The sequence below is a fragment of the Solanum dulcamara genome, chromosome 2 (assembly GCF_947179165.1).
Source record: "Solanum dulcamara chromosome 2, daSolDulc1.2, whole genome shotgun sequence".
In the NCBI taxonomy this organism is placed as follows: Eukaryota; Viridiplantae; Streptophyta; class Magnoliopsida; order Solanales; family Solanaceae; genus Solanum; species Solanum dulcamara.
Genome location: NC_077238.1, coordinates 69,661,258 through 69,677,512, shown reverse-complemented (window position 1 = coordinate 69,677,512; position 16,255 = coordinate 69,661,258). Strand labels below are relative to the sequence as shown.

General features: G+C 33.5%; 1 protein-coding gene across 3 annotated transcripts in view; it reads right to left on the bottom strand.

Moving 5' to 3' along the window:
- Nucleotides 1–6,790: 6,790 nt before the first annotated feature.
- Nucleotides 6,791–16,255, bottom strand: part of LOC129880661 (DEAD-box ATP-dependent RNA helicase 8-like) — a 34,227-nt gene continuing 24,762 nt past the window's right edge. Inside the window, exons 7-10 of one of the 3 annotated variants that reach the window (XM_055954793.1) lie at nucleotides 8,020–8,108; nucleotides 7,867–7,940; nucleotides 7,662–7,774; nucleotides 6,791–7,071 (exon numbers count right to left, since the gene is read on the bottom strand). In XM_055954793.1, coding sequence (XP_055810768.1) covers nucleotides 7,696–7,774; nucleotides 7,867–7,940; nucleotides 8,020–8,108 — 242 coding nt within the window. In that variant the 3' untranslated portion in view covers nucleotides 6,791–7,071; nucleotides 7,662–7,695. Of the gene's footprint in view, nucleotides 7,775–7,866; nucleotides 7,941–8,019; nucleotides 8,109–16,255 lie in introns of all 3 variants that reach the window. The other 2 variants (XM_055954794.1, XM_055954792.1) reach the window with 2 other exon arrangements.

The following is a 16,255-nucleotide window of genomic DNA, read 5'->3' as shown; positions in this document are numbered from 1 at the left end:
ATCCCTCAAACAGATAAAGGAGAAAAACTACGGGATAGAAGGATTTTACTATTCAAATATGGAAGTACACTGCTCTCAAATACAAGAGCAACAATTAACACTCCTCTCTTGTAAAAGGAACAATTCACTAAAGAGGACACTCAAGACTACAATATTTATCTTGGTGTATAACTCTCTTTGTATTCTTCTCTCTCTTTTTGGGATGGATCTAAATGAGGGCAAGAGATCCTCTATTTATAGGAATAAAAAATGCATAAAATTTTACGCGTTGCAGTATTGTCAAAAGAGGAATGCGTTTTTTTCCCTCTTTTCTGCCAACCATGCAGCAATTGTTGACCTTTTGCATTCTTTTGCAGCGCATTAATTGTTGACCTTTTCCTTTCATTAGGCGCAACAATTGTTGATTACCTTTTCCTTTCATTAGGCGCAGCAATTGTTGATCTTTTCTTTCATTATCTTGAAACTTCAGATGATTAGGGAATACAGTAAATTGCTAATCAAATTAATAAGATATTTATTATCAATTTTTAGTTAATTAATTTTTGGTCCTTAACAATTCAATTTTTGGTTTAACCAGTTAAAAAATGCTCATATAGAAAAATATGTATGATGTTTATAAAATAAAAATAATAACAAAAATAGAATTGCAACATAAACATCTATATTTATGGCTTTTGTTTATTTAAAAACTTGTGAGGATATGTTTTTTCTGGAGGGAAAACGAGTGTTTACTCGCATACATATTGTACGCAATACAATGAGTAGGAGAGACTTCACGTCGAGTCCTAAAAATTTACTTGATATATATATTTCAAATATTGTTAGGTTGGTTTGTTCTCTAAAATAATCAATTAAAGACTCGTTATGCTTGATATTGAATTTTGCAACATTGACTAAAGCTTGTGGCAAAAAATATATTGGGTATCTACCTATTACATATAGTTTAAAATCTCGCTAAGTAACTTTTATTTTTCTATAAATTGCATAGAGAAATGTTAAGTAGTTCAGTTGTCACGACCCAAGCCTAGGACCTAGATGTGACATGACGAATGAGGAACTCGAAAGTACCTCAAATAAGCCTCTTAGCATTCTTTTAGCCTTTCATAGGTAATGCCAATAAATAAACAAGCGAAAATCATAATAGTAAATCTTTGACTTATATATGTCCAACAATACCTCTAACTTTTATATTTAACGGGGCTAAGACAAGTCCCTAGCTCACCCTCAATCATAATAGAAAGAAATGTCATAGTAAGTATTTAAAGATCTCAACATCTCATAAGCTAAAAAGATAAAGGAGTATTGTTCCCGGAACATGGGAACTCATCAAAAGTAGCCTTTAAACGAAATCTCAACTAGCCATGAGAAGGAGAACGAGGAGGAGAATTGATCCCTACATGGTGATATCATGTAGGCAAAAGAATATGCGTTAGTACTTCAAATGTACTAAGTATGTAGGCATGCATTACAAAGTAAAACATTTAAAATATTTATAAGGTAAAGTACATAAACGAGTGCATGCATGAGTAATCAAGTAGGTATTATTTAAATCATACATATGTGGATATATACATGCATGAGTAATCATGTAAATAACATTTGAAACATTCATTTGTGGGAACTTGACTATAACTGACATTAAAACCATGTGAGCTATTACATGGAATCCAACATAACCCCCTACGTTGGTCGGGGAGTCTACTTGCCTAGGGTAGAACTCCATCAATTTTACATTCATTCTTTAACTTTAAGGACTTTCATGGATCCATTAACCTAAGCCTACAAGGGTTCCTATGTTGGCACATAGTTAATGAGAAAAGGGGTTGCTACTAGGATTCTCTTACCGAATCTCACCTCAATGACCCATTCAGTGCTAAGTCAATCCCACAGAATAGTTTAATACTTCAAAATAGTCAAAGCATATAGCTTAAGAATTCAAAACATCATATTCGGTAGAATAACTCATTAAAACCTTTAGTAATTCAAATATGTAAGAATTGTCCTTATAGCATAAAGAATCCATCATTCATATCATTTCATCATTATTTTATTTCGACTCCCTTTTGATCATAGACATTGCTTTCATAAACATTCATTTGGAGTTAAAGTTTTCAAGTCAAACTTTATTGAAAATATAGTAAAACTAGGTGGGTTCAAATCACTTCAACTTTCAAACCTGAATGCAAATGAAATTATGCATAAATACTTTGAAATCCATCAATTAAAAATCATGCTTTAAATAGTCCACCATGAATTTCAAGAACCTTTAAAGAACTAAATAGAGAAAAGACTTGCAGACCATCAATTCATGCATATGAAATCATTTTGTATCAAAATAGACTAATAATCATTAGTTTAACCATGATTTATGCTATTAAGTAGAATTAAGAATTACCTATAAAAAATCTTATTTGAAATCAAGAGATTTAGTTGAAAGAGTTTTGGACTCAATGGGTGGAAGAACCCATGGATAAACACCCACATATCTTAGAGTAAAGCTTAAAGAAAATAAACATAATTTATCATATAATCAAAATACTTAAGGCATTAGAGTGGAAGGAATACTCTCATTGAAGCCTACATACCTGGAATCTAAAACTTTACTCAGAATCTAAGGACATAATGAACACTCTTGAATTCCTAGCCTTTTCTCCTCGTCGGAGCATTTTGTGTACTACACGGAGTATATGAATCACCGAAATAGTATTTTTACACTACTAAGAACTAAAATTATATTTTGAGAATGAGTAAAGAAGTGTATAAAGAGAAGAGTTGTTTGAAAAAGTTTGATGAATAAAATGATGAAATAATGTGAGTATTTATAGGTGTGAAAGAGAAGCCTAACAATAATAAAAATAATTATAAAGAAAAATATAAAAATTTAATGGAGGATTGTGATGTCAAATGGATTTAGATCTTCCATGGTCGGTGAGATGAATCTTCTTTTTACGGAATACCTTTTTTCGGAGCTATGTTTGAATAAGATAACTTCCTAATTAGGATTTGATGTCTCATATGAATTGTAGCTCTAGAAGTCTTCTTTCATGTCGTTCAAGAATCAACTTATTTGGAATATCCTATAGTGAGATATGATTTTTCTTCTACAAATACTCCATTTCGTTACAACACCAAGTCTTGCAAAGATTAATTTATTTGACCTACTTAACCTCCGAATCTTAAGCTATGGTCCACAAAAATTGTAGGTAATGATGTTGGGGTTATTCAGAAATTTGAATCACCTAATTCAGACCATTCTATGAAAAGTTATGCCCAAAATATAGAAGCAGTATCTTCAAGAATTGGAACACCATATACAACGTTTTTAGGGGGTGTTACATCAGTGTAACTGAAAACTTAATCTTGAATTGTGGTGGACAACTATAATGGACAATATTACCGTTATGAACGATTTCATTGTCCCAAAATAATGAAACCCTAACAATTTTGATCATTCAATTTATTTCAAAAAGATGTTGAGAAATAGCAACGATTGAATATGAGAGTAAATTAAGTGAAGTTCTTTGAAATATAAGAGATGGATGAATTTTAAGCTCATCCAAAATCCTCTTTAGATAGAGTTTGGATGAGCTTTGAAGAAAAAAAAATTATATAACGCTCTATTTTTCTTCACTACGAATACATAAAGTCAAATAGTACAAATATAGTGAAAAAAAAGTCTATAAAGAGCCTAAAAGAATCAAATGGTAATCAGAAGTCTGGCTTAATTTTAATGACTCATATAGCGCATTAAATTAGTGAGCTATATGAGTCTATGGATCTTAAGGACTGTTAAGGTCTAGAAAATAGAAACTTTCTTTTCATTCATTACTTCGATTAACATTATTTTTTGGGTAACTTACACAAATTTTATTAGTTTAAGAGCTAATTATTTAGATACACGCGAGTTTGCAATATTACGAATTTTATCAAATTTTGATATATCCAGATACATGTATCTCGGGATACATATGATCAAAATTAGGTGTAATTTATTCTAGATACACGGTATCCAAGTGGATTCGCATATATCTGAATACATATACAAATTTTCGTTCGTCTCCCTCCCATCTCTCTCTCCACTGTCTGGTATTCCAGATACATTCAAATACATGTATCTAGTATGTATCTAGTGTGATTCGCATGTATCTGAGATATATAAATCAATCTCACTCGCCTTCCTTCTTTTCTCGCTCGCGTCTCTTCTTATTTTAGTGTATCTGGTAGCAAAAATTATATATCTAAGTGATCTGACTTGAAATCTGATACAAAATTATTAATAGTATATAAAATATAATAATTTTAAATAATAATAAAAATTAATAAATATAATAGGAATGTTTGTGTAATCGGATAACTTCTCCTTATTTTTATACATCTCATTTAGATTCTGGACTACCAATTTGGCCGCAGGAAAATATCAGGTGCATTAATGGCTCTCTGCATCTACTAACTTAAATTCTTGGACCCCATTAGAGGGAGGAAAAGAGAAACTACAGAATATGCATTTAGTATGAAAGAGAAGATAAAGAGGGGAGAAGAGGGGAGGGGAGTTAATGAAGGGATCATGAAATTTCAAAACATTGATAAATACAAGAAGACAAAACCAACATTCATGTAAAGAGCAATATTAATGGAGGAGACAGGAACACTTGTTAGGCAATCTCTTATCTTGTGATAGGCTAACATGCCTTTCCTTTTCTGACTCTTAAACTTTGTCAATGAAATGAATGTAGTCAAAACTCACGTATGTACAGAGGCAAAATTAGAATATGAATTTTGAATTTTATAATGATGATTTTAAGTGTGAATAATTAATATTTAAATTTTAATATTTATACATATTTTGAATAAACTTCTTACTATAAATATATTATTTAAGTAATGTTACTAAATTTAGCTGAATTTGTATCTAGACTTCTAGCTCTGGTCCTACATCAAAAGCAACTATAAATATACATAGGAGAAATGATTATTATTTTTTTAACTTTTTACAAAAATAATTAGTTTTTTTTATATTATATTTTCATTTTTACATGTGAAAAATCTAAGAATGGCTATTTCTAGTTAGCATTAGCGCGCTTGACTAATAAGATAGAAAGGACGGTCGGACCGGGGGTTACCCGTGATTGGCTCGCTTGTTTAGTAAAATCGACACAAACTCTATTTTTTTCATTCAAATTATAAGACGGCAAGAAATCTCATCTTTTTGGTATTTGTAACCCTACACAAATTGACAACTTAAACCATAATTGTACTAAACTTGGTAGAGTCTATCAATGTTAGCTGCTATTTGAATTGTGTTGTCTTCATTTCACTTTGTCTCACAAATCTGAGAGTAAGCGATTGTTATTTAAAATTTAAATGTTGTAAATTCTAGATGGAAAAGGTGTTTCATAAATTATATACCTAAATATCTTTTATACTTGTTTTCAATTTCGAGTTGAAAGATTTTACACATATATATAAAAATTTGATCCCAAAATATTAGATTCTACTAAACTCATGATTGAATTGGGCACTAATATAACGAGAGACGAAACAAATAAAGTTTTGTATGCAAATTCAACAAATGTCAAAAAAGAAATCTTAAACTAGAAGGGAACGTGATGTTCCAGCATTGAATGCCTATGTATCCAAACCAAACGAGACAAAGGGGGTTGGAGAAATGCTATTCATTTTTCCAAGACAATTGATAATCTAAGTGGGCACAACCACAACAACAATGTCTCTCTGTTTGTAGAAAATATTATTCCCTTGATCAATTTTTACTTGTCACTATATTAAAAAAAATTATCCAACAATATTCGTCCAATTTATGAAATCAAGAGATAATTTATACTTGGTTCCTAATTTACCTTTATCATTAATTAATAGTTATTTTCCTATTACATTTTTCAAGACATTGTATTTATTATATTCAAAAGATGATATAGTAAAGTTACCACTTTATTTATAGTTTCTTAAAAATTGTGCAAAATCAATAGTGGACAAGTATTGTTGGATGGAGGAAATAAAAAAAATTTAACTCAATCTTCGAAAATTAGTTAAATTGACCTTTCGACATGACAACTATTTTTGAACAGAGTGAAGTGTGAACTAAAGTTTGTCAATCAAATCTTTGAAACTAGTGAAAATAGTCGTCACAATCTAAGTTCCTGCTTTCAACGAGACTTTTTAACTTGTCAAACTTTCTCTCCTTCACCAAAAAAGATCTTTGATTAATGTGTCTGAATAAGGTTGATAAATGGTAGAGCTTTGCGTTTTCATGTTCAAAGCATCACATATAATTCATTTCAACTAATGTCCTTGACCAATTTTCGTAAACAAAAGAAAATCAACTATTTTTATTTAGATTTTACGAATCCAAATAAAAAAGTGTGTGCATATCCCTTGTTTTGATACCAAATAATCTTTAATTCAAAAGAAATTCCCCTTGGTTTGAGACGTCGTTACCATTTTGGGAAATTTTACTCACTTGGAAACTGATAATACCATTTTTTTCAAGGCGTCAAACTTGCAACTGTGATAACCCACATTAATTGTCAAGGGCGATTTTAAGGTAGGTTTGGTACGAAACATAATATTTTCTACAAAAAAAATAAATTTCTTATTTATTTTATTAAGTTCAATATGTAAACAAAAAATATTATTCTAAAAGCATTTGCATATAATCTAGATAAATATTATAAGAAGTGATACAAATGCTTTTAGAATAATATGTTCACTTTAAATGGCTTAGGAAAACAGACCTACTAACACACTCTCCGTTGGCACAAATACAACCAAGAGATACTACTACTAGTAGCTAATACACAATCATATTCTTCGCATCATCCAAGCCAAATATATTCGTTCTTGGATACGATCACCTCATTATTCTTCCAAAACCTAACTTAAAAGTAGAAATAACTACAGAAGGATGAATTTCCCCCTCGAGCACAGGGCCATACCCTATAAATTATAAAAGCTGGTAAATCCTGAAGCTGCACTTGAATGGCTCAGGTCATTTCACCATTAAAGATTGTTCTACCACTTCACATGTTTGCCGATAGGCACGTCTCCATGACATCTCTACATCAATACCATGTCGTCAATGACCATAAGGTGGAACAACTAACAGAAAATAGTTACACAACAGCTTTGTTCTACAGACAGAAATAAAACAACTATGAATGTCACACACTACAGAAACGAGAGCCCATCAAAAGATAGTCGATTAATGAACAGACCCTTCCAGTGACAATATATTCCATTACATACTTTTTGCATCATCTAAAGGGCAGTTAGGAGCCAAAGATCTAAAATTCACTTTGTTGTCTCAGCAATCACTTAAGACCCAAGTCTATCGTTCTTTTAGATTCTCAGGAGTCACATATCTTCAAACACAAAATACTGACAATTCCAAGAAAGCACGTGTTCAAAAAATATCTGCCCACCCTCTCTCCTTATGTTTAGGGAAGATATTCAAGGAAATAAGACATCATAACTCATGCAAGATGTGCCAACCATCTTCAATGCCACCAAAACGAACTACAAACACTAATGGACAACTAAAGCTGTCAAAGGATGCATTTCTATGTGGAAAAACTAGATTCTCTAGTAGCTCAGCTCAGCACTCAGACAAACTGTGTGCATGAAGCATCTCTTCATTAACGACTCACCATCCAGAGCAGTATCAACCATGCAAATGATCGATTACCCGCAATACACAGCCTGGTCTATATGTGGCGGAATTTGCTTAATCTCAGTTCCTAGCTCTTGTTCAATTCTATACCTATCAAAAAAATTAATATCACTAAAAATAAAAACAAAAGGAAGAATGCAAACCAAATGACCTATATAGGAGATGAACTACTTTACACTTACAGATTGAAGCGATCCTCAAAAGTAATTAGGTTGACAGCTAATCCAAGGTGACCAAATCTCCCAGACCGCCCGACCTGCACAAAAAGTAAATATGAAAAATATAAAAGCACAAAAAGAGAGATGATTCACTTGGTAAGGATCTGTATCACATACCCTGTGTAAATATGTTTCTGAGTTCTTTGGGAAATCAAAGTTGATAACAACATTGACTGCTTGAATGTCTATCCCTCTAGTAAACAAATCTGAGCTCAACATGAAGTAAGCTAAGTTACTTGATCAATCCACAAGATATATAAACATTAAATAATAAGCAGAACATGCAATTCATTATCATCATGCAATTAGTAAACCAGATCTTTGGACAACATGAAAGTGACCAAAGATACTTAACCAATCTAAGGGACATACATAACAAGAGACCCCAGTTACTTATCACCACGCAAGAGCAGGACTTGGGGAAATGTTTTCTCCTTGGGGAAACTAATAGGACTCAGGGTAATTAAGTGTGGATCATGAATATGAAAGCAACATTAATATTTATATCTAAAAAAATAGGCAACAATGCCAGGATCATCATGCAATAGTAAAATTCAAATGGAGGCTACACTAGGTCAGTGTTAAATCACTATGTATACGGTTGGACACTTTTGAGTTGAAGTTGACAAAGAGTTTGTGGTAGTTGAAATTGTGTTTGGACATGAATGGAAAAGGAAATTTTGAAAGTTAAAAATTTGTGGGTAAAAATCAATTCACTTGAAATACACCTTTAAACCACTACCACTTGTAATTCAAATACTGGAATTCAGTATTAGAAAAGACTCATGGTCCAACAAGTACTTTGACAATGTAATCAAGGCGAAAAATGCAAGAAATATCTAAGGTCCATTGGGGCTTTAAGTGCAAAGCGCAAATAGAGTGGGGTCTTTATAATGAAGAAAGGCATAAAATGTAGAAAAAATACAAATACGTATTTGTAGTTGAAGATTAATAATTATAAGAATGAATAACAAATATATGGACAACCAAATTGAAATTTTATGATTAAGTAAGATATCAATTGTTTAGTGTCGTTTCTTTAAGATTATGCTCATTGTCAAGGGAATATAGGTCTTAGAGCTTTGATAATGACATTGAAGATTCCGCTAAGTGAGGGAAAATGCTCAAACATGTTTTGGGCCTCGGCTTAAGGCAACTTTGACAATATTGGTACTTCCAAATATTTCATCTTTGACAACATATTTAGGTGCTTGACTAACACAAAGTTTAAAAAAGAGAAGAAGACTTTGGGCACATACCAAAAGTACCTTTAACTCTTGTGGTGTTAAACATGTCATTAAAGCTAAAAAGGGAGATTTAAAGTTGAGGATTTCCAAATACGGAAAGATGCCATTCTTTTAGGAACATGCTAAAAAGTAAAGAGTGGCAATGTCATATAAAACAAAACAAGAGTAATAAAGTTCATTTGCAAAAATACTGAAATATTACTTATACCCCGATGGACCCCATGCACGGAAAGAACAAAAGTAAGAGAGATCACTACTATGAACAAAGTGGGCACAAGTTCCAAGCTTAAAACAATTCAATTCCTCCAGATAATTATAAACTAATGTCATCAAATAATTTCACCCATCACTATTGGGAAATTAGAATACTGTTATACATAGAACCATGAACTTCAGATATATAAATATTTGCAATTTAGCCCCAAAATTTTGCATTCACAACCAGAGGCAGACGCAGGATTTGAAGGCGGGGTAGGCACCATTAACTTTTAATGTTCATGTTAATTACTAGCTACAAGATTTACTTACATTTATAAGTATGTCCTTCTCAATGCAACAAACTAAACAATCATTTGCAAATATATCAAGAATATTATTATGCAATTGTTTCCGATATGCTTTATGAATGAGATTATTTTTTGAAACTAGTAACTATATCTATGTATCTAATGAATAAACATGAAATGTAACCATATTCACAAAAGCACTCTCAATTTCTACCGTCCTATGTCTATATTGAATCTAAAACATCAATAATAGAACGCGGAATGACTTGAAAGACCCTTATACTGGTTCCAGTTTTGTCACCCCGGTCCCTGTACTTCACAGGGTTTCATCCAGACACTTGTCATTGTTAAACCACTCTCTTTTAAGGCCCCCTCATCATGTGTTCTCTTAAGATTTCTGATATGAATGACACATCGATTTTCACATCGGATTTTATATTACACGTCATATTAATTTATTGATTTATAAAGTTCAATTTTTTCGTTTCTTTTTCAATCCAGCACCACCACCACCTCCACCTTCCCTTTGTGGAACCTTCCTCTTCCCTCCACCATCTTCATCCTATTATGTTCTGCCACTTCTATTCTCAATTTTTTCTTTCAATTATCTCATTTTCTTTACCCCCAATTTCTGTTTCACTTCCGCGTTTCTTATCATCAGTCCTACAGATCTTTATAATCTCTATTTCCAGTTCACCTTTGCTGGAAGAGTGAGCTGAAAGATTTGATTTTTGTGATTCTGTGTTGTATTTCTCTTTGGTTTGGCTTCTGGGCATTCTAGACCTGTTAATAGTGTGTCAAAGTAATTGATTGTATTGAAATTTGAGGTTTTTGTATTTGGATATGAACTGAATTTAATTGGAGTTATTTTTTTTTGTAGTTTCTGCTCTGGTCTGATGATTGCTATCCGGAGAAGATTTTCTAATTATTTTTCTCAAACATTGATTGAAGACTAGAAGGTGGTGAAAATGGGAAATGGTAAGAAAGGAAAAAGATATGGGAGAGGGAACAGAGGATGGAGTGGGGGAAAGAAGAAAGAGGTGTCAAATTTTTAATTTTTTTTTCTTATTTTAATAATTTCTCAGTCTAAATTTTTGTGTTTATACTTGTTAATCGCGTGAAATTCATGCATCTGTTCCAACCACCAAGTTGCCACATAGGATCGGCCAAAGGTCAGAATAGCTCAAAATAGTGTGGTTCAATAATTACAAGTGTCTGGAAGAAACTTAGTGAAGTACATGGACCGGAATGACAAATCGAAACAAGTACAAGGGTCTCTCAAGCCACTCCGCCATAATAGAAACAATATCATTTTGCGTAACTGATTACACTAAAAACACAAAAGCAAGACGAAGTTTAGCTTGATCTTCTGCACTCCATTCTCAAAACATTTGGCATTCCTTTCCTTCCAAATTGTCCACCATATGCTGACAGGGACAATTCTCCATCTACTCCTATCCATTGCCTGTTAGCTTGTTTCCTCCTAACTATTTAGAGCCCTCAACCATACCAGACATGGTCCAGAATATGTCTTTTAGGTTTAAGATAATTCTCCATAGTTCTGCTGTTATCTTACAGTTAAGGAAAAGATGGTTGACTGTCTGATGTTAGGCGTATTTATATGTCTATTAGCGCCATGTTTCACCCACATTAATGCCTTGCTTTGAGAGTAACATGCTAAATACTCCTAACTATTACTCATTCTTGCTTTGTGGAACTAATTGATATGCCATGTTAATTTGTAGGTGAAAAGCTCAAGAAAATGACTTGGCGTGAAGATTTTAGCAGGCCCTCGCGGAGCAAAGTGGGGAGCAAGACCCTGATTCAAAGACTCTGAAATTGGAAGAAAGGCAGGGCCTCGCAGGGCGAAGCTCAGCGCGAGCCACTTCCTCGAGCCGCGAGGCAGACTACCTGGACCAACATAATTTCTAAGTCCCACCCGTTTTGGGGTGGGCACTGTAGGTCTTTTCTCAACACTATATGAAGAACCCTTGGTCATTTTCAGAGAACTATTGTTGTTTTGGAGAACAAAATAGACGCAACATCGCTACTTCTCTTAGAATTACACTTCTTCTCTTCATTTTATCATTGTTTCTTGCTTTGATTATGAACTTTTGCAATTGTAATCAGAACATAAATGGCTACACGCCCTAGTTCTAAGGTTATGGCCTGGGATGAATGTTGATGTCGTAATCTAAGTTATCCTTGCAGTCTCTATCGTATGAGTTATTTATTTGATCTTGTGCTTACTATTGTACTGCTTCGCAATCAGTAGAATAAATCTATATTCTGTAACGAAACTCGGAGAGGAAACTTAAGATAGAACGAGGGTCAAATAGAGTAGGATGTGATCCTGAGGGAGTGAATTTGCAGCTAGGATAGAGATATACCTAATTTGCCCTATTTGGTTCACATATGGTAGATGTAAATGCATTTGTGGAAGCTAACATATCATCACTTAGCAATATAGGTATGAGGCTAACATGAATAGGAGATTAGAGGCTCAGAAGACCATGATCTTATTATCAAGCCCATGAATCAACAACTCGATAGTAATTTGCATGATAGCAAAAGTGTAGACACAACGGGTGTGCTTAGTATCCAATTTTCCTATTTTTGCTGGTCAAAATATTTGGAAAACATTTTCACTACGACAACATACAACAACATACCCAATGAAATCCCACAAGTGGGGTATGGGGAGGGTAGGATGTACGCAGACCTTACAATTACCTCATGGAGATAAAGAGGTTGTTTCCGAAAGACCCTCGGCTCAAAAGTCACAGTTCCAAGTAATAGAGGAAAAAATAATATATATAGCATAAAGGCACAAAAAACGAATAACAAGAATAATAACGATAGCAAAGTAATGTAATAATCAAAGGCAATAATAAGAACAATAACAATAGTGATGCAAATTTTACAGAACAAGAACAATAACGATAGCAAAGTAATGTGATAAAGTGATAATCAAAGGAAGTAACAACACAACTATAAAGGCACACCTAGACCTACGACTACCCTAAACCGGACACGGCCAGACACCATTCTACCCCTACTAGCCTTCTACCCTAATCCGCGATCTCCATTTCTTTCTATCTAAGGTCATGTTCTCGGTGATATGGAGTATTGCCATATCTTGTCTAATCACCTCTCTCCAATACTTTTTCGGTCTATCCCTACCCCTCCGCATGACCTCCAAATCCAACCGCTCACACCTCCTAACTGGGGCCAGTGTTTTAAGAAGCGAGAAGAGTGAAGCAAAGCGCATGCTTTTTTCAGAAAAAGAGCTATTTAGTATAAAAATATAAAATATAAAATATGCATAAGATAAATAATCAAGAACTCAAAAGGCTTAGATTAAAAAGTAACTAGATAGTCAATAATCCTCATAAGTAACAACATATGAAGCAAATGCATAACCAAATCACAAAGAGAGCAAAATCCTATTCTTCAACAAGATCCTCAAACTCTTGAAGTGCCATCAACAAGGGTTCTACTTCTACTTGGTCCTCATTTTCTTCCTCATCGGAGGACTCATCAACAAGAGTTCTACTTCTATTTGAACATGAACTTGAACCTATAGCTACTCTTTTTTCCTTTCCCCTTAAAGTACTCCCCCTAAAACCATAAATATTCTCCTCCACACCACTAGCTGTAGCAACATCACCATAAGTGAGACCTTCTCCTTCATATACTTCTTCATCTTCATGATTTTGGGGTGCTCCAGTTAACCATTCATTTGCATCATCAATATTATCCAACAAAATTGGATCAATGGTATTGCGAGCATTGTAGCGATGCACCAATGTTCTATTATATTTGATGAACACTAGATCATTCAGGCGTTTTAATTCGAGCCTGTTTCTCTTTTTAGTATAAATCTGCATAGAATTTGTAGAAAGTAATTAATGGGAGGACTTTGGACAATTAAGATACCATTTAATTTAGTAATAACGTAATATAGGTTCTCACATGTAACGCTCCAATTTCTCTCGCAACCGGATGAGCTACAAGTTAAACTTTGCACTCTAATAGCAAATTGTTGCAAGTTTGGGACATTATGACCATATTGCATCCACCATTCAACTATAGAAGAATTATTTTAAAAGTTAATATGTAATAACTTAAAAGTTAAAGCTCTAACAGTTAAATGTTGAAATGCTCACCTGGTGACCTTAAGGTTCTAGCTCTAATGGTCGACTCAATTCCAAGTAGCCCATCAACTTTCATGTACACACCAAGCTCATCCCCTATTTTGTCTTACAAAGTTTTATCTAGGATCATCCTCTCAACACATGCATGATATCCCAACCACACTTCTTTAGTTAAAGTCTTCATCTCAATTATTTTTAAAATAGAGCCCCAGGTTCAAAATATGTCCAGCTGCATGTAAAGGTTGATGAAGTTGATCCGCCCACCTTGCATCAATGATTTTGAAAACATTCATATATTTCCTTTCATCATAATTGAATGCCTTTTCAATACTTTCTTTGGCCCTATCCATGGCTTCATAAATATAGCCCATTGGTGGTTTTTTCTCCCCATCCACCATACGAAGTACATTAACTAAAGGACCACAAACTCAAAGTGCTTGAACAATCTCATTCCAAAAATATGGACTAATGATGTGTCTCGCAACTTCTTTCCCAAGAGCTTCCTTTGCATAGACACTTTCATTCAATTCAGTGGACATAAACATGGTTCTTAGATTTTTCTTTTGCATATAAAAACTATGCAATGTCAAAAACGTTGTTGCGAATCTTATCTTAGCAGGTTTTACCAAGTTTCTTTGCTTTGTGTATCTCCTCATCATATTCAACAACAGTGCCCTTTGACTGATATAAGAATGTATCTTAACAGCCTTACCAAAAACTATTCAAAAAAATTTAATAGTTAATAAGTAAGAAAACTAACATGAAGATTAAAAAAGAACATTAAATATCAAGACTCAAGTTCACCTGTAGAATACGGGGCCTCTTTGAAAATGTCACCAAACATCAAGTTGATACAGTGAGCAGCACAAGGAGTCCAGAAAATATGCGGGAACACTCCCTTCAACATGTCACCCGCTTTTTTGTTCTTATTTGCATTATCAGTCACAACTTGTACCACATTTTCCTTGCCTATTTTCAAGATAGTCTTCTCAAACTAGTTAAACATCTTATTAGAATCAGTAGAAGAGTCACTAGCATCATGAGATTTAAGGAACATACTCCCTTTTGGAGAATTCACCAAAACATTGATGATCATTTTCCCATTCCTTGCTGTCCATTTATCCATCATAATGGAACAACCATACGTTTTCCATTGAACCTTATGATCTTCTACAATTTTGTTTTTCTTTTCCACCTCTTTTTTTAAACAAGGAACTCTTACCTCATGATAGGTGGGGGGCTTCATTCCAGGACCATATTGGCCTACTGCCTTAATGAATTCACCAAAACTTTCGGTGTAGTTAACACAATTGAAAGGCAATCCTGCATCATACATTCACCTAGCAAAAGCAGATACAACACGATCCCGTAAAATCTTGCTAGAAGTCTCTAGATCAATAGGTCCACCTTTTCTCTTTTCATTTGGTTTTTACGAGAAACAAAGATTAAGAGGACCTTTGACATTGCTAGCGGTGGATGACCCACTTTCACTAGTTGAAGGTTTCTTTTTTGAGGGAGGCCCCATGGGCATATTCACTTCAACTTCATCATCCATTTCATCATTATCAACAAGATTAACCATGGATGCTTCAGGATTCATTTGAGTTTTAAATTCATTTTTTTTCGTAAAATACTCCTTTATTTCTTCCTTCACACTATTCGGGACCTTTGGACACACTTTAACATCTTTATAACCACCAATAAGATGTTTCTTGTGACGAAATATTCCACCATTATATGTCATATCACAAAAAACACATTTGATTTTTGTGTTACTTCCCATGGCAATTCCATATGCCCAAGCTGGATCCTTTTTTTGTGCCATTAAGAAAATACAACTTACTACAAAGAAAAAATAGAATAATAATTCAGTCATACGAGTCAAATTTTCAAAACAATAACAGAGCAGCTGCAACAAAATTTAAAAGCAATAATAAAGCAGCCAGACTATGTGGAAAAAAACAAAGCATATGCTTTATCTTCAAAAAAAAATGGCCAAACTGCTGAATAAAACTTCAAAAAAATAATTCTTTATCTTCACTGCTGAATAGAAATAGAAAAAGAAGAAGAGAAGAAGAGAAGAACATCGCAGCAGTTGTGCAGACGGCAGAACTACTGAATGGAAGATGAACTGCTTAGTTTTGTTTCATTTTGGGTGTAAACAGGAGTACATGGAAGATCTAGAATCAGTTACAGATGTTTTAGGTTCCTTGTAAATTTTTCTATAGGAATGAAGATCTTCCTGCTACTCTCCACAATTGTAATATGAACCTGTAATATGTTGTGGCAGGTTCTGATTTTTTTGGAATAGGATACAAGTTGTTACCTTCTCAAAAAATAAAGTTTCTCTTGATATTTGACTACTCAAAAACATATTCTAAAGACAATGATGAACCGGTAAATATGCTTAGAGGGACATAAGAATTGATCTTCAATGGTAATA